Raw genomic sequence first — 18,450 nt, forward strand, 5'->3', positions numbered from 1 at the left:
AAATTTGTTGCAAATCTAAAACATCTGTTCATATCAGTTGTAGATTTCATTATTTTAACTGTCAAAATGTGACACGTTAATTATATTATGGATGTCTTATAATGAATTAATTTAACCTCCCTACTACATAATAAGACATAATCATCCTATGAACATGTACGGATTGCTCCCTAATAATATAAATATGAATGTGGAGATTAATTCATTGTTACTTACTTTGTTTCTTATTTCGGTCGATCGTGTTTCATAATCTTGAGACGATCGGTCCCCGAGACTGTCTGTATATGTTCTGTTTATAATTCTGAATTTTAATGGACATATGTTTAAAGCAATTGGGGCTGTCTTTGGCCCAAAAGTTGTTGGAGGCTTCGTGCTGGTGGGAGGCTGTGTGGAAGTTGGAGGAATAGTACTGATGGGAGGCCGTGCAGTAGTTGGGGGCTCAGTGCTGGTGGGAGGTTGTGTGGTAATTGTAGGCTCAGTACCGGTGGGAGACTGTGTGGTAGTTGTAGTCTCAGTGTTAGTGGGAGGCTGTGTAGTAATTGTAGTCACAGTGCTAGTGGGAGGCTGTGTGGTAGTTGTAGGCTCAGTGCTGGTGGGAGGCTGTGTGGTAGTTGTAGGCACAGTACCAGTGGGAGGCTGGGTGGTGGTTGGAGGCTCAGTGCTGGTAGGAGGCTGTGTGGTAGTTATAGGCTCAGAACCGGTGCGAGGCTGTGTGGTAGGTGTAGGCTCAGTACTGGTGGGAGGTTGTGTGGTAATTGGAGGCTCAGTGCTGGTAGGAGGCTGTGTGGTAGTTGTAGGCTCAGTCCCGGTGGGAGGCTGTGTGGTAGTTGTAGTCTCAGTGTTGGTGGGAGGCTGTGTAGTAATTGTAGTCTCAGTGCTGGTGGGAGGCTGTGTAGTAATTTTAGTCTCAGTGCTGGTGGGAGGCTGTGTGGTACTTGTAGGCTCAGTACCGGTGAGAGGCTGGGTGGTAGTTGGAGGCTCAGTGCTGGTAGGAGACTGTGTAGTAGTTGTAGGCTCAGTCCTGGTGGGAGGCTGTGTGGTAATTGTAGGCTCAGTGCTGATAGGAGGTTGTGTGGTAGTTGTAGGCTCAGTATCTGTGAGAGGCTGTGTGATAGTTGTAGGCACAGTACCAGTGGGAGGCTGGGTGGTGGTTGGAGGCTCAGTGCTGGTAGGAGGCTGTGTGGTAGTTATAGGCTCAGAACCGGTGCGAGGCTGTGTGGTAGGTGTAGGCTCAGTACTGGTGGGAGGTTGTGTGGTAATTGGAGGCTCAGTGCTGGTAGGAGGCTGTGTGGTAGTTGTAGGCTCAGTCCCGGTGGGAGGCTGTGTGGTAGTTGTAGTCTCAGTGTTGGTGGGAGGCTGTGTAGTAATTGTAGTCTCAGTGCTGGTGGGAGGCTGTGTAGTAATTTTAGTCTCAGTGCTGGTGGGAGGCTGTGTGGTACTTGTAGGCTCAGTACCGGTGAGAGGCTGGGTGGTAGTTGGAGGCTCAGTGCTGGTAGGAGACTGTGTAGTAGTTGTAGGCTCAGTCCTGGTGGGAGGCTGTGTGGTAATTGTAGGCTCAGTGCTGATAGGTGGTTGTGTGGTAGTTGTAGGCTCAGTATCTGTGAGAGGCTGTGTGATAGTTGTAGGCTCAGTCCCGGTGGGAGGCTGGGTGGTAGTTGTAGTCTCAGTACCGGTGGGAGGCTGGGTGGTAGTTGGAGGCTCAGTGCTGGTAGGAGACTGTGTGGTAGTTGTAGGCTCAGTGCTGGTGGGATGCTGTGTGGTAGTTGTAGGCTCAGTACCGATGGGAGGCTGTGTGGTAGTTGTAGTTTCAGTGCTGGTGGGAGGCTGTGTGGTAGTTGGAGGCTCAGTACCGGTGCGAGGCTGTGTGGTAGTTGGAGGCTCAGTGATAGTGGGTGGCTGTGTGGTAGCTGTAGTCTCAGTGCTGGTAGGAAACTGTGTGGTAGCTGTAGGCTCATTACCGGTGGGATGCTGTGTGACAGTTGTAGTTTCAGTTCTAGTGGAAGGTTGTGTGGTAGTTGTAGGCTCAGTACCGATGGGATACTGTGTGGTAGTTGGAGGCTCAGTGCTGATAGGAGGTTGTTTGGTAGTTGTAGGCTCAGTACCAGTGGAAGGCTGTGTGGTAGCTGTAGGCTCAGTACCGGTGGGAGGCTGGGTGGTAGTTGGAGGCTCAGTACCAGTGGGATGCTGTGTGGTACTTGTAGGCTCAGTACTGGTGCGAGGCTGTGTGGTAGTTGTAGTCTCAGTGCTGATAGGAGGTTGTGTGGTAGTTGTAGGCTCAGTACCGGTGGAAGTCTGGGTGGTAGTTGTAGTCTCAGTACCGGTGGGAGGCTGGGTGGTAGTTGGAGGCTCAGTGCTGGTAGGAGGCTGTGTGGTAGTTGTAGTCCCACTGCTAGTGGGATGCTGTGTGGTAGTTGGAGGCTCAGTATCGGTGTGAGGCTGTGTGGTAGTTGTAGTCTCAGTGCTGGTGGAAGGCTGTGTGGAAATTGTAGGCTCAGTACCAGTGGGAGGCTGTGTAATAGTTGTAGTCTCAGTGCTGGTGGGAGGCTGTGTGGTAGTTGTAGGCTCAGTACTGGTGGGAGGCTGTGTGGTAGTTGTAGGCTCAGTACTGGTGCGAGGCTGTGTGGTAGTTGTAGTCTCAGTGCTGGTTGGAGGCTGGGTGGTAGTTGGAGGCTCAGTGCTGGTAGGAGACTCTGTGGTAGTTGGAGGCTCAGTAGCGGTGTGAGACTGTGTGGTAATTGTAGTCTCAGTGCTGGTTGGAGGCTGTGTAGTAGTTGGAGGCTGTGTGGTAGTTGTAGTTTCAGTGCTGGTGGGAAGCTGTGTGGTAGTCGTAGGCTCAGTACTGGTGGGAGGCTGTATGGTAGTTGTAGGCTCAGTACCGGTGGGAGGCTGTGTAGTAGTTGTAGGTTCAGTAACGGTGTGAGGTTGTGTGGTACTTGTAGTCTCAGTACTGGTTGGAGGCTGTGTGGCAGTTTGAGGCTCAGTGCTGGTGGGAGGCTGTGTCGTAGTTGGAGGCTCAGTAATTATGGGAGGCTGTGTGGCAGTTGTAGTCTCAGTGCTGGTAGGAGGCTGTGTGGTAGTTGTAGGCTCAGTACTGGTGGGAGGCTGTGTAGTAGTTGTAGTTTCGGTTCTGGTGGGAGGCTGTGTGGTAGTTGTAGGCTCAGTACCGATGGGATGCTGTGTGCTAGTTGGAGGCTCAGTACCGGTGGGAGGCTGTGTGGTAGTTGTAGTCTCAGTGCTGGTGGGAAACTGTGTGGTAGTTAGAGGCTCAGTACCAGTGCGAGGCTGTGTGGTAGTTGTAGTCTCAGTGCTGGTTGGAGGCTGTGTGGATGTTGTAGGCTCAGTACCGGTGGGAGGCTGTGTGGTAGTTGTAGGTTCAGTACCGGTGCGAGGCTGTGTGGTAGTTGTAGTCTTAGTACTGGTTGGGGGCTGTGTGGCAGTTTGAGGCTCAGTGCTGGTGGGAGGCTGTGTCACAGTTAGAGGCTCAGTAATGATGGGAGGCTGTGTGGCAGTTGTAGTCTCAGTGCTGGTAGGAGGCTGTGTGGTAGTTGTAGACTCAGTACTGTTGGGAGGCTGTATGGTAGTTGTAGTCTCAGTATTGGTTGGAGGCTGTGTGGTAGTTGTAGTTTCAGTTCTGGTGGGAGGCTGTGTGGTACTTGTAGGCTCAGTACCGGTGGGAGGCTGTGTGGTAGTTGTATTCTCAGTGCTGGTGGGAAACTGTGTGATAGTTGGAGGCTCAGTACCGGTGGGAGGCTGTGTGGTAGTTGTAGGCTCGGTATTGGTGAGAGGCTGTGTGGTAATTGGAGGCTCAGTATTGGTGAGAGGCTGTGTGGTAGTTGTAGTTTCAGTGCTGGTGGGAGGCTGTGTGGTAGTTGTAAGCTCATTACTGGTGGGATCGTGTGTGGTAGTTGTAGGCTCAGTGCTGATAAGACGTTGTGTGGTAGTTGTAGGCTCAGTACTGATGGGAGGCTGTGTGGTAGTTGTAGGCTCAGTACCGGTGGGAGGCTGGGTGGTAGTTGTAGACTCAGTACCGGTGGGAGGCTGGGTGGTAGTTGTAGGCTCACTACCGATGCGAGGCTTTGTGGTAGTTGTAATCTCAGTACCGGGGGGAGGCTGTGTGGTAGTTGTAGTCTCAGTACTGGTGGGTGGCTGTGTGGTAGTTGTAGGCTCAGTACTGGTGGGAGGCTGTGTGGTAGTTGTAGGCTCAGTACTGGTGGGAGGCTGTGTGGTAGTTGTAGTCTCAGTGCTGGTGGGAGGCTGTGTGATAGTTGTAGGCTCAGTACCGGTGCGAGGCTGTGCGGTAATTGTGGTTTTAGTGCTGGTGGGAAGCTTTGTGGTAGTTGTAGGCTCAGTACCGGTGGGAGGCTGTTTTGTAGTTGTAGGCTCAGTACCGGTACGAGGCTGTGCGGTAGTTGGAGGCTCAGTACCGGGGGGAGGCTGTGTGGTATTTGTAGGCTCAGTACCAGTGGGATGCTGTGTGGTAGTTGTTGGCTCAGTACCGGTGGGAGGCTGTGTGGTAGTTGGAGGCTCAGTGCTGATGGGAGGCTGTGTGCTAGTTGGAGGTTCAGTGCTGTTTGGAGGCTGTGTATTAGTTGGAGGCTCAAGACTGATAGGAGGCTGTGTGGTAGTTGTAGGCTCAGTACTGGTGCGAGGCTGTGTGGTAGTTGTAGTCTCAGTGCTGTTTGGAGGCTGGGTGGTAGTTGGAGGCTCAGTGCTGGTGGGAGACTCTGTGGTAGTTGGAGGCTCAGTAATGATGGGAGGCTGTGTGACAGTTGTAGTCTCAGTGCTGGTAGGAGGCTGTGTGGTGGTTGTAGGCTCAGTACTGGTGGGAGGCTGTGTGGTAGTTGTAGTCTCAGTATTGGTGGGAGGCTGTGTGGCAGTTGTAGTTTCAGTTCTGGTGGGAGACTGTCTGGTAGTTGTAGGCTGAGTACCTGTGGAAGGCTGTGTCATAGTTGTAGGCTCAGTACCGGTGCGAGGCTGTGTGGTAGTTGTAGTCTCAGTGCTGGTGGGAGGCTGTGTGGTAGTTGGAGGCTCAGTGCTGATAGGAGACTGTGTGGTAGTTGTAGGCTCAGTACCGGTGCGAGGCTGTGTGGTAGTTGTAGTCTCAGTGCTAGTGGGAGGCTGTGTGGTAGTTGGAGGCTCAGTGCTGATAGGAGACTGTGTGGTAGTTGTAGGCTCAGTACCGGTGGGAGGCTGTGTGGTAGTTGTAAGCTCACTACCGATGCGAGGCTGTGTGGTAGTTGTAATCTCAGTGCTGGAGGGAAGCTGTGTGGTAGTTGGGGGCTCAGTGCTTATAGGAGGCTGTGTAGTAATTGTAGTCTCAGTGCTGGTGGCAGGCTGTGTGGTAGTTGTAGGCTCAGTACCGGTGGGAGGCTGTGTGGTAGTTGTAGTCTCAGTGCTGGTGGGAGGCTGTGTGGTAGATGTAGGCTCAGTACCGGTGGGAGGCTGTGTGGTAGTTGTAGTCTCAATGCTAGTGGGAGGCTGTGTGGTAGATGTAGGCTCAGTACCGGTGGGAGGCTGTGTGGTAATTGTAGTTTCAGTGCTGGTGGGAAGCTGTGTGGTAGTTGTAGGCTCAGTACTGGTGGGAGGCTGTGTGGTAGTTGTAGTCTCAGTACCGGTGGGAGGCTGTGCGGTAGTTGGAGGCTCAGTACCGGGGGTAGGCTGTGTGGTAGTTGTAGGCTCAGTACCGGTGGGAAGCTGTGTGGTCATTGTAGGCTCAGTTCTGGTGGGAGGCTGTGTGGTAGTTGGAGGCTCAGTACCGGTGGGAGGCTGTGCGGTAGTTGTAGGCTCAGTACCGGGGGTAGGCTGTGTGGTAGTTGTAGGCTCAGTACCGGTGGGAAGCTGTGTGGTCATTGTAGGCTCAGTTCTGGTGGGAGGCTGTGTGGTAGTTGTAGTGTCAATGCTGGTGGGAGGCTGTGTGGAAGTTGTAGGCTCAGTACCGGTGGGAGGCTGTGCGGTAGTTGGAGGCTCAGTACCGGGGGTAGGCTGTGTGGTAGTTGTAGGCTCAGTACCGGAGGGAAGCTGTGTGGTCATTGTAGGCTCAGTTCTGGTGGGAGGCTGTGTGGTAGTTGGAGGCTCAGTACCGGTGGGAAGCTGTGTGGTCATTGTAGGCTCAGTTCTGGTGGGAGGCTGTGTGGTAGTTGGAGGCTCAGTGCTAATGGGAGTATGTGAGCTAGTTGGAGGTTCAGTGCTGGTGGGAGGCTGTGTATTAGTTGGAGGCTCAGTACTGGTGGGAGGCTCTGTATTAGTTGTACGCTCAGTACTGGTGGGAGGCTGTGTTATAGTTGGAGGCTGTATGGTACTTGTATTCTCATTGCTGATAGGAGGCTGTGTGGTAGTTGGAGGCACAGTGCTGGTAGGAGGCAATGTGGTAGCTAGAGGTTGAGCACTGGTTGGAGGCTGTGTGTTAATTAGAAGCTGTGTAGTAATTGTGGTCTCAGTGCCAGTGAGAGGCTGTGTGATAGTTGGAGGCTCAGTACTGTTGGGAGGCTGTGTGGTAGTTGGAGACTCAGAACTGGTGGGAGGCTGTGTGATAGTTGAAATCTCAGTGCTGGTGGGAGGCTGTGTGGTAGTTTCAGGCTCAGTGCTGGTGTGAGGCTGAGTGGTAGGGGGAGCCTGTGTGGGAGTTGGAGTCTCTGTGGTAGTTGGAGGCTGTGTGATTGTTGATGCTGGTCTTGTGTTAGTTGATAATGCAGTAGTAGTTTGTTCTGTGGTCGGTTCCATAGTGGGTATTGTTGCTTCTGCATAAATAGAAATATTGACATTTACAAGCTGTTCTGCTCCTGTTGTTATTTGTGGATCTCACTATAAAATCTCCATGAATCTCATTCTGAATTATAAAAAAAAATAGTTCAGATGATTCCTAGATTTACTCTCCAATTACTAACATGTTCACAATTTTTCTTATTGTTCTAACTGTGACAAGACTTTATTTTGTATTATGATTTGTTCACATTACTTTTGGGCCACGTTAATGGCCTTCTCGGGGCTTCTGCTTGAGGCCTTGAAAGATAGGATTTGAGCAGAACCATTGACAAAGCCATTCAGTGTAATGAGAGCTATCAAGTCACTGTGTTCTCTGCCTTTGCTTCTTTGCTGGACACTGATGAAATGGAAGCCAGAGAAATTCCATCTGCCACATCTGGCTCTGTTGGGGGTTCCGCTCATGTCCTATTTTTCAGGACTTTAGGCCTAATGGCTTAAATATTCATGTGTGGCCCAAACATAAAGCAAACTCGGCCTAACAATATGTTCACATGTCAGTTAATCATCTGTTAGAACGGATTCAGCAGCAATCCATTGACAAAAATGTTGTGCACACACTTTTTTTGTCCTTCTAGACAAGACTGATTTCAGTTGGATCTGTTTTTTTTTACTATTGAAGTCTATGGAAAATGAATCTGTTAAATAGCCATCTGTTTTTCTTCCATGTGAAAAAGATCCAGTAAACAGAAAATGGATCCTTTTTAAAGTGAATACAATTGGATGAAAGTTTTTGGAGAAAATTGATTGTTCCTTAAAGAGAATCTGTCAGCAGTTTTTGCTATTTAATCTGAGAGTGGTATAATATAGCACAAGCCATCCTGTTTCCAGGATGTATCAGCTATTAGGCTATTTTTTTGGTTTCAAAACAATCAGTGTATTATCAGCAGGAGATTATCACTGCCGGACTAGGTCTCACTTGCAGGCTAGTCTGGCTAATCTGAGCAACCCCGCCCCCACCACTGATTGCCAGCCTGCTAACACTTCACAATGTACACAGGAAGTTGCCAATCAGAGGAGTCTGTGGGGTTATACACAGCTCAGCATTCTGAGCACTGCTACATCTACAGCACAAAAAAACAGGGATTCTATCAAAACTACAACATGCAGCCTAATAAGTGATGCATCGCTGGAATCAGGGTCTCTGCCCCTACATTATGCATTTCTCAGATTAGGAAACACCTTCTGACCGATTCTCTCTAAGGTTTTAAATACACTGCTCAAAAAAATAAAGGGAACACTTAAACAACAGAATATAACTCCAAGTAAATCAAACTTCTGTGAAATCAAACTGTCCACTTAGGAAGCAACACTGATTGACAATCAATGTCACATGCTGTTGTGCAAATGGAATAGACAATAGATGGAAATTATTGGCAATTTTTAAGACACACTCAATAAAGGAGTGGTTCTGCAGGTGGGGACCACAGACCACATCTCAGTACCAATGCTTTCTGGCTGATGTTTTGGTCACTTATGAATGTTGGTTGTGCTTTCACACTCGTGGTAGCATGAGACGGACTCTACAACCCACAGAAGTTGCTCAGGTAGTGCAGATCATCCAGGATGGCACATCAATGCGAGCTGTGGCAAGAAGGTTTGCTGTGTCTGTCAGCGTAGTGTCCAGAGGCTGGAGGCGCTACCAGGAGACAGGCCAGTACACCAGGAGACGTGGAGGGGGCCGTAGGAGGGCAACAACCCAGCAGCAGGACAGCTATCTCCGCCTTTGTGCAAGGAGGAACAGGAGGAGCACTGCCAGAGCCCTGCAAAATGACCTCCAGCAGGCCACAAATGTGCATGTGTCTGCACAAACGGTTAGAAACTGACTCCATGAGGGTGGTATGAGGACCCGATGTCCACAGATGGGGGTTGTGCTCACAGCCCAACACCGTGCAGGACACTTGGCATTTGCCACAGGACACCAGGATTGGCAAAGTCGCCACTGGCGCCCTGTGCTCTTCACAGATGAAAGCAGGTTCACACTGAGCACATGTGACAGACGTGACAGAGTCTGGAGATGCCATGGAGAGCAATCTGCTGCCTGCGACATCCTTCAGCATGACCGGTTTGGCAGTGGGTCAGTAATGGTGTGCGGTGGCATTCCTTTGGAGGGCCGCACAGCCCTCCATGTGCTCGTCAGAGGTAGCCTGACTGCCATTAGGTACCGAGATGAGATCCTCAGACCCCTTGTGAGACCATATGCTGGTGAGGTTGGCCCTGGGTTCCTCCTAATGCAGGACAATGCCAGACCTCATGTGGCTGGAGTGTGTCAGCAGTTCCTGCAAGATGAAGGCATTGAAGCTATGGACTGGCCCGCCCGTTCCCCAGACCTGAATCCGATTGAGCATATCTGGGACATCATGTCTCGCTCCATCCACCGTCACGTTGCACCACAGACTGTCCAGGAGTTGGCAGATGCTTTAGTCCAGGTCTGGGAGGAGATCCCACAGGAGGCCATCCGCAACCTCATCAGGAGCATGCCTAGGCTTTGTAGGGAGGCCATACAGGCATGTGGAGGCCACACACAATACTGAGCCTCATTTTGACTTGTTTTAAGGACATTACATCAAAATTGGATCAGCCTGTAGTGTGTTTTTCCACTTTAGTTTTGGGGGTGACTCCAAATCCAGGCCTCCATTGGTTAATAAATTTGATTTCCATTGATGATTTTTGTGTGATTTTGTTGTCAGCACATTCAACTTTGTACAGAACAAAGTATTCAATGAGAATATTTCATTCATTCAGATCTAGGATGTGTTATTTGAATGTTCCCTTTTTTTTTGAGCAGTATATAAAATTTTCATCTTTTACATTTTAAAAATTACAAAAAGGAAAATGGGCTGATGTAAAAGATTGGGCACCCTGCATGGTTAGTACCTAGTAGCATCCCCTTTGGCAAGTATCACAGCTTGTAAACATTTTTTATAGCCAGCCAAGTGTCTTTCATTTCTTGTTTTAGGGATTTTCAACCATTCTTCCTTGGAAAATTCTTTCAGTTCTTTGAGATTCCTGGGTCTTCTTGCATTCTTGCATGCACTGCTATTTTCAGGTCTAGCCACAGATTTTCAATGATGTTCAAATCAGGGTACAGTTAAGGCCATTGTAAAACCTTCACCTTGCGCCTTTTGAGGTTGTCTGTTGTGGATTTTGACATGTGTTTAGGATTATTATCCATTGTAGAAGCCATCCTCTTCACCTTCAGCTTCTTTATAGATGATGTTATGTTTCAAGAATTTGTTGAAAGTTCATTGAATCCATTCTTCTCTCAGTCTCTACCTGTAAAATATACCCGGTGCCATTGGCTGCAACACAACCCCATAGCATGATTGATTCACCCCCATGCCTAATGGTTGGCAAGATGTTCTTTTCCTGAAGTTCTGTGCCCTTTTTTCTCCACACATACAGTACCTTTGATCACTGTGGTCAAAGAGTACTATTTTCACCTCATAGGTCCACAGGACTTGTTTCCATATTGCATCAGGCTTGTTTAGATGTTCTTTTGCATACTTTTGACCCTGAATTTTATGGTGAGGACACAGGAGAGGGTTTCTTCTGATGACTCTTCCATGAAGGCCATATTTTTGCAGGTGTCTCTGAACAGTACAACAATGTACCACAACTCCAGAGTCTGCTAAGTCTTTCTGAAGGTCTTTTGCAGTCAAGCGGGAGTTCTGATTTGCCTCTAGCAATCCAGCGAGCAGCTCTCACTGAAAGTTTGCTTGGTCTTCCAGAACTTATCTTGACCTACACTGTTCCAGTTAGTTGCCATTTCTTAATTACATTTTGAACTGAGGAAAGGACAAAGTGAAAACGCTTTGCTATCTTCTTATGGCCTTTTTCTGCTTTGTGGGCCTCCACCATTTTCATTTTCAGAGTGCTAGGCAGCTGCTTAGAATATTAGCAGCCCATGGCTGCTGTTTTTGGCAGCTGCTTAGAATAACCCATGGCGGCTGTTTTTTAGCACAAGGTTAGAGGAAACCAGATTTTTATAAAGCTGGGAAATTTGCATCATCTGGCCTTTCTTAATGATGATAGTGAACAAACCATAAGCCTAACAGGCTAATTAAGGTCTGAAACCTTGGTAAAAGTTATCTGAGTACACAAATCTCCAAGGGTGCCCAAACTTTTGCATCGGTGAATTTTCCATTTTGAAATTTTTAAAATGTAAAAGAGGAAAGAAATTCTTTATTAGGTATATATATATATATATATATATATATATATATATATATTACAAAGGAAATGTAGAATCTTTAACTTTAGCTCTTTTAGAGATCATATCATCTTCAACTTGCTTAACTGTTCACAATGACAGTAATTTTGACTATAGGTGTCCAAACTTTTACATGCCACTGTGCACAGAGCAATTACTCATGCACACACACATATGTATACACAAAGCACACAAAATGTATACACAGCACACAAACACACATGTATACACACAGCACATTCACACATGTATACACAGAGCAAATATACACACACATGTAAACATAAAACACATGCATGCATACACAGAGCACATTCCACACATATGTATACAGAGAGCACACCCATGTGTACTCAGAGGACATACATACACACGTGTATATATATAGATAGATAGATAGATAGATAGATAGATAGATGTCACCAAATGTCTTAATGCAATTTTAACATCTGAAACTGAACTGATAGACACTAGGCATCCTTGTGGGGATGGGGCCCTGGGCAAATGCCCAGTTACTGATCCCCAATGCTGACCCTGAGCTTATGATTTTTAAAAATTGGTATGCGGAGTTGAGGATTAATTGAGCAAGGAAACTTATTAATTAGTTTGTCTTCTTCTGCAGCACAATTTTCAAAATAAGTGAGGTCACCAACGTGTGTATTAGAATTTGGATTGTAAGGCCACATAGGAATAGCTATTGACAGTCTTTATTACAAATCAAATCCAACATGCAAGTACCTAAGGATGATTTATGTAGAGGCTGAAGTTTGTGAGCCCAGTACCTCCAACTTAACAAGTTAGTATGAGGATGAGATGTCTTAAAGGGAATCTGTCAGCAAGTTTTTGTTATTTAATCTGAGAGAAGCTCAATATAGGGCACAAGAGGCTGATTACAAGGATGTGTCACTTACTAGGCTGTGTGGTGTAGTGTCAATGCAATCAGTACTTTATCAGCAGGAGATAAACAATACAGGACTACATCCAGGGTGCCAGGCAGTCAGATTAATCTGTGTAACCTCGCCCCCACCACTGATTGGCAGCTCCTTGACAATTCACAGTGAGCTCAGGAGTCTGCCAGTCAGGGGTGTAGGCAGGTTATACAGAGCCCAGAAGTCTCAACTCTGCTACATCAGACAAACAAGGATTCTATCAATACTACACCAAGGAGTCCAGTTAAGTGATACATTGATGGAATCAAACTTTCTTGCCCTATATCATGCTGCTCTCAAATTATATAGAAAAAACCTGCTGACAGATGCCTTTTAAATGGGTTGTTCAGTATATGGACAACCTCTTCTTAAATTAAATAGAGCCCCATTGAAATAAAAAAAAAGCTTATACTCACTCTCTGGACCAGGACCATTTCATCATATGTCGATACTCATGTGATGTTGGTTTTCGTACAAAGGAGAGGTTAACAAAACTGTCATTAGAGGCCGCTGATTGGCTGCAGCGCTCACGTGACATAACTATATCACATAAGTGCATCAGATTCAGCGCGACATCGCTGGTATAAAGCAAAGAGAAGTAAAAAATAAGTATAAATCAAAGGAGGATCCCCAAATAAATGAAATATATGTATTACATCACAGACGAGACAAATAAAATAAAGGAACTTAGATAACCGGTAGGTTTGCAAACAAAATACACAATACCCTGTTGGGCACACCCTTTTGTGCATTTTGTCTGTAAACCTAAGAGTTTTGTAAGTGATCTTATTGTATTTGTCTCCTCTGTGAATTAATGAATATATGTCATTTATTTGGCGATCCTCCTTTGATACATACCTTTGATACATACCATCCCTTTAGAGCCCACCAGTATCGATATTGCTGGTATGGCGCCAATCCAGGAGGTTTAGTTTAATCTATTTTCATTTTCTGTGGACCCTGAAGTTGACAACCCCTTTTCTTTATGTATAGAAGCTCACCAAAGAAATTCCCTGGCCAAACAAAAAATATGAAAAAACAGTCTGTACTCCTGTAATGTTCTGTCCTTGCTTAGGATGGCCCGGTCTGGCATTGTTCTTGCATAGGGAGGTTCTTGATACTGTTATGTGGTTCAAAATAATCCCAGTGTAGACTTACCTCTAGACTGAATACTCTGAGGATCAATCTGTAAATCACCCATGGTGTTCGGTGGGGTTGTTTTTTTCAGTTCTTCATACACTTTATCCACCATCTCTCTGTGGGTCGGGGTAACTGTCTCATTTGCAAATTCTACATCCATGGAGGACACTAAGGAACCGCTCCTGCAGAAAGGATCCAGAAAAGTCAGGTTAGAAGTGTGGAGCATCCAGTGTATTGTGCACAACAGCAGAATGGGGGCTGTAGAAGAGGATTATTCCATTAGAAATTCTCTCCTACACCAAAACCTACATATTCTACATTGCAGACACTGCAGATTTGCACTTGCACATTTATGTCACTTATTTAGAAATAAGTGTGTTTCTTTGTGTCCCTCTTATACCAGTCATCCTCACACCCTTCACCCTCCCATGAAATAGACATTTTCCTGTAACTATTCCTATAATTTTACTGTGGAGCTGCAGTCTGCTTTACCTGAGGACAAGGAGTTGCAGCCATAGTCAGACTTTTTGGTGGCTATTGATGGGAATTTTGACCACCTGGTCATTTACCTATATACAAATATATGTTAAATCTTACTTTCCTCCATATGGTATGAATGTATGATTCAATGGGAGTTACAGGAACGGTCAAGAGAAAGTGTCCAGTGGTTTATTTAATAGTCTACAGTTATTTGAAGCCGCAGCACACGCTCAACCACCGCTCATTATAAACTGGCGGCTCGCCTGTCCCGAGCGTGACAGCACAGTATTTCTATGCCGCTCTCACGCTCGAATCAGGAGAGCCGCCGGCCAGTCCGAGGATTGCGGTGCGATCGTCATCCGTGTTATACGGCCATCTGATTGCGCCAAAATCAGGTGTGGAACAACCAGAGGAAAAGTATAATATAAAACCGTCACCACTTCTGCATTTTTCACTCACTCCTGGTTTTGGCTTACAAATAGTCATGTAAAATACTGACCAAATACTGAACATGTGAATGTGGCCTTAGACTACTTTCCCACAATGAGCTTTTGATGTTGTAGAATTTCTGCACCTATTTAAATTAGCCTACTTGCGGATTTTTCATTGCATTTTTGTGTACGTTTTATAAACATGCATTTTTATCACGTTTTTGATGGTACATGTTTTGTCTCTTTTTGCTGTGTCATTTTTTAAGTAAAGCTGCGTTTGATGCTTCCTGGCGTGAAGATATTCAAGGTAATCCCATGTAGATCACTGTGGACTGCCAGGCAGGTTTTACAGAGCTTTACATATGCAAATCCGACACCACTGAAGCTAAAGTAGAGGGGAGGAGGCTAAAAGATACAGTGAGTGACAAAAGCCCCCACCAGCAGCAGCCATGTGCTCTTTGTGTAAAATACGATAATTCAACAGCGAGTTATGAGAAGACGATATATCTCTGTAATAAATCAACCAGAACTTTGGAAACCTAAGAGAACGGGGAATGTCACCCTAGCTTTAAACACAGTCCAGCGTGCCTGGATGGGGAGATACCCAGCATCAGCCAGGCTCTGATTCACTGGATCTAGTGAACGAAGCCTCTCAGCCTCAGTCAGGGTTGTGGGTGCGTGTGCTGCCAGGTCAGTGACTGAGTGGGCCTCCTCCTATTCCCACTCCCTGGTGCCTTCCTGTACCCATGTGGACAGGGGGTGTCTGTGCATAACTGTACCAATGTGACCTTACCCATCCCTCAGGGGGGGAGTGGGACGTCACATTGGTGCAAAGGGCAGAGCCATACCACGTGCTTCATCTGACGTAATTATGATGTCAGGTGGGTGGTGGGGTGGGGATCCATCACAAGTGGTGTCAACAGCGAGATTCTGCGGGGTCTCCCTGTTGCCATTTCTTCACACCTGGTATTTGGCTTTGACAAAACTTTATTGATATATACTTAGGTGCGCATTACATGTGTTTTTGATGTGTTTCTGCCACAGAAACACATTAAAGACGCATGTGAGTTTTTTACCTGTGAATTTTACTAATTTAATGCAAATCTATGGGGAAAATCCGCACAGAAAATTCAGTGTATATTCTGCAGATGTGAAACACACCACAGGTCAGGTTACGCTGAGTACAAAGAGGCACATTGGGAATGAGATTTATATAAATCCCATCCACTTTGCTGAAACTGTAAGACGCTGTGTTTTTGATACAACAAAAATACACACAGTCAAAAACACACCAAGAGCTCATCATGGGAACATAACCTTACGTTCCTCTATATTGTATAACTGTATGATTCAATTAGAATTACTGGAACAACCAAGGGAAAGTGTCTAGTGATTTATTTAAAGCACCACTCCTGCGCTTTTTGTCATTTCACCACTGGAGTGGTGCTTTAGATGTAAGTCCCTTGCCCCCGGTCTCATATTCACCTGCCGCCTTCATCCTTTTCCAGCGTTGCTCTCGTCGGTCTCTGGCCAAAAGTGACCTGCTGGTAGCTCCTGTGTTTCATGGAGAGGCGCGGAGGTCACATTTCAATACCAGCCTATGTGGGCCTCGTTCTGGCTCTCATAGATTTGCATTTAAGTCTTGTGTTGTAACTCTTCTGACTTCTGGCCAGTCAGAAGTTACACGCACAATATGGCGCCGGACCGGAGGGCCGACGTTAAAAGGTGAAGCTGCCAGAAGATGAATATAAGAACGGGTGCAGGGGGCTTACATTTAAGGATCCACTCCAGTGCAGAAAAACAAAACCCGCTGGAGTGGTGCTTTATTAGTCTGCAGTTATATAAAGCCGCAGCACACGCTCAACTACCGCTCATTATAACTTCTGCATGTTGTGCTGTGATTGAAGAAAAGGGGACAAAGGGCCCCTACATTATTCATCATGGGGGTCACAACATTTTAATATTAATCACCAGTAATCTGACGTCTGACTCAGTACCTGTCTTGGATAAAGAAAAGTCTTAGGGGCCGATTCACGTGGCTTTTGCACCTTTTTTCTAGTATAAAAATTGTTCTAAGAGTGACTCTGTATTTGCACTCTATTCATTCTTTAATTTGCACCTTTTTTCAGTTTACTTGTTTGTTTTGTTTTTCTTTCAGCATTTTCAAAGTGGTTTTTAGTCACCATTTTTAACTTTTTAAAATGTCACAATTTTTTGCGGAATTGTACCCCAGTACCTTATAAAATCTGTCAAATAATTTTGCATAGTTGAACACTAACATGACATTTTAAAACTCATTGGAGATTGTGTCACATTTTACTCTAAATAGGTGCAAAAAAAAGCCCAAAAAAGAAGCATCTTTGAATTTGCACAAATTTATCAAACTCTGTGAGTCCATTTTGATGAATTTTGAGCAAAATTGTAACAAATTCTTCACACATATATAATAATCACTTACATGAATTCTATGTCTCTTATTGTTTTAACCGCCCACCAAATTATCCTTAAAATTTTCAGCACCTGTAGAGAGAGATGAAAGGAGAAAAGGGTGAGAGCTCCAGTAATGACAGTGGTAATACCCTCATCATCCGGTGTTGTAGCTTCTAGTCTGATCTGCTGCAGTCTACACTCCTAGATTTGACCGACGCAGCAGATGATGAACATGTAATTAAAGGAAGAGGAAATGGTGCAAAATGTGTCCCAAATCTACTACATCTGTTCTGATCAGTTGTAGATTTCATTATTATAACTGTCAAAAAGATAAAAATGTAAAACATTACTGATATCGTGGGCGCCGTTTAATGAGTTAATTTCACCTCCTTTCTTAGACTGGTTTAAAAAAACCACTATTAGACCTCATTCCGACATCCGTATAATCAGTCTGAGTGCCAGCAGTGCTTTGCATTTGATTTTCATCAGAGTTTGGCCCTTGTGTCAGAATTGATCAGTTATTTTCAAGCCGCATGTAGAAAAAAAAAAGATTACAAAGCTTCTCCTATCTATTACAATGTTAATCATGGGCAGCACACGGGCAGCCCACACTGATGCCATCCAAGTGCTGTCCGTAATTTTCATTGACCAAAGACTTGTATCTGTAATTTTGATCTGTAACTAAGATAAAAAATTAACATGTCCCAGGGATTTTTGTGGAGACACAAAGTCGACAAAAAACGGACATGTGAATAGCACCATAGACTTTAATAAGCACCGTACATGTTTTATCTTTGAAAATCACGGATGGAATATGTGCAAAATTCTCGGACATCTGAATGAGGCCTTAATGCATGTGGTTTACAGGAATCCATTAAATTAGATGAAACCTCCCACAGTGGAGAGGATCAGATGAGAGAATACATCTTCCATATCTCTGCCTGGTAGTACATGGTACAACATCAGCGTCTTGTGAAATACATATAGAATGCATCTTAACAATGTTACTATTAAAAAGAGTATACAGATGAATTCATTGTTACTTACATTCTCTTGTACTTCAGTGGACCTTGTTCTATAGTCTGCAGACGATGTGTCCTTGAGACTGTTTGTATAGGATCGGTTTATAATCCTGAATTTTAATGGAACTACGTTTCTAGCAGTTGTGGTTGTCTTTGGACTAATAGTTGTTGTAGGCTCAGTGGCGATACTTGGAAACTGTGTGGGAGTTGGAGGCCCAGTGGCCGTGGTTGTTGAAGACTCAGTGGCGGTACTTGGACCCTGTGTGGGAGTTGGAGGCTCAGTGGCTGTGGTTGTTGGAGACTCATTGGCGGTAATTGGAGCCTGTGTGGGAGTTGGAGGCTCAGTGGCCGTGGTTGTTGGAGACTCAGTGGTGGTACTTGGAGCCTGTGTGGGAGTTGGAGGCTCAGTAGCCGTGGTTGTTGGAGCCTGTGTGGGAGGTGGAGGCTCAGTGGCTGTGGTTGTTGGAGGCTCAGTGGCCGTGGTTGTTGGAGACTCAGTGGCGGTACTTGGAGCCTGTGTGGGAGTTGGAGGCTCAGTGGCCGTGGTTGTTGGAGACTCAGTGGCGGTACTTGGAGCCTGTGTTGGAGTTGGAGGCTCAGTGGCCGTGGTTGTTGGAGCCTGTGTGGGAGTTTGAGGCTCAGTGGCTGTGGTTGTTGGAGACTCAGTGGCAGTACTTGGAGCCTGTGTGGGAGTTGGAGGCTCAGTGGCTGTGGTTGTTGGAGACTCAGTGGCAGTACTTGGAGCCTGTGTGGGAGTTGGAGGCCCAGTGGCTGTCGTTGTTGGAGACTCAGTGGCGGAACTTGGAACCTGTGTGGGAGTTGGAGGCTCAGTGGTCATGGTTGTTGGAGACTCAGTGGCGGTACTTGGAGCCTGTGTGGGAATTGGAGGCTCAGTGGCCGTGGTTGTTGGAGACTCAGTGGCGGTACTTGGAGCCTGAGTGGGAGTTGGAGGCCCAGTGGCAGTGGTTGTTGGAGACTCACTGGCGGTACTTGGAACCTGTGTGGGAGTTGGAGGCTCAGTGGTCGTGCTTGTTGGAGACTCAGTG

General features: G+C 46.3%; 1 protein-coding gene across 1 annotated transcript in view; it reads right to left on the reverse strand.

Annotated features, from left to right (window-relative positions):
- Window positions 1-17,705, reverse strand: part of LOC141157708 (uncharacterized) — a 36,319-nt gene extending 18,614 nt beyond the window's left edge. The window contains exons 1-4 of the mRNA XM_073645253.1: window positions 17,430-17,705; window positions 16,411-16,472; window positions 13,060-13,223; window positions 217-6,737 (exon numbers count right to left, since the gene is read on the reverse strand). Of these exons, the coding sequence (XP_073501354.1) occupies window positions 217-6,737; window positions 13,060-13,223; window positions 16,411-16,412 (6,687 nt within the window). The 5' untranslated portion in view covers window positions 16,413-16,472; window positions 17,430-17,705. The remainder of the gene's footprint in view (window positions 1-216; window positions 6,738-13,059; window positions 13,224-16,410; window positions 16,473-17,429) is intronic.
- Between the last annotated feature and the right edge of the window lie 745 nt (window positions 17,706-18,450).

This window comes from Phyllobates terribilis, unplaced genomic scaffold (genome assembly GCF_046119375.1).
Source record: "Phyllobates terribilis strain yellow unplaced genomic scaffold, ASM4611937v1 Scaffold_8__6_contigs__length_399053987, whole genome shotgun sequence".
NCBI lineage: Eukaryota > Metazoa > Chordata > Amphibia > Anura > Dendrobatidae > Phyllobates > Phyllobates terribilis.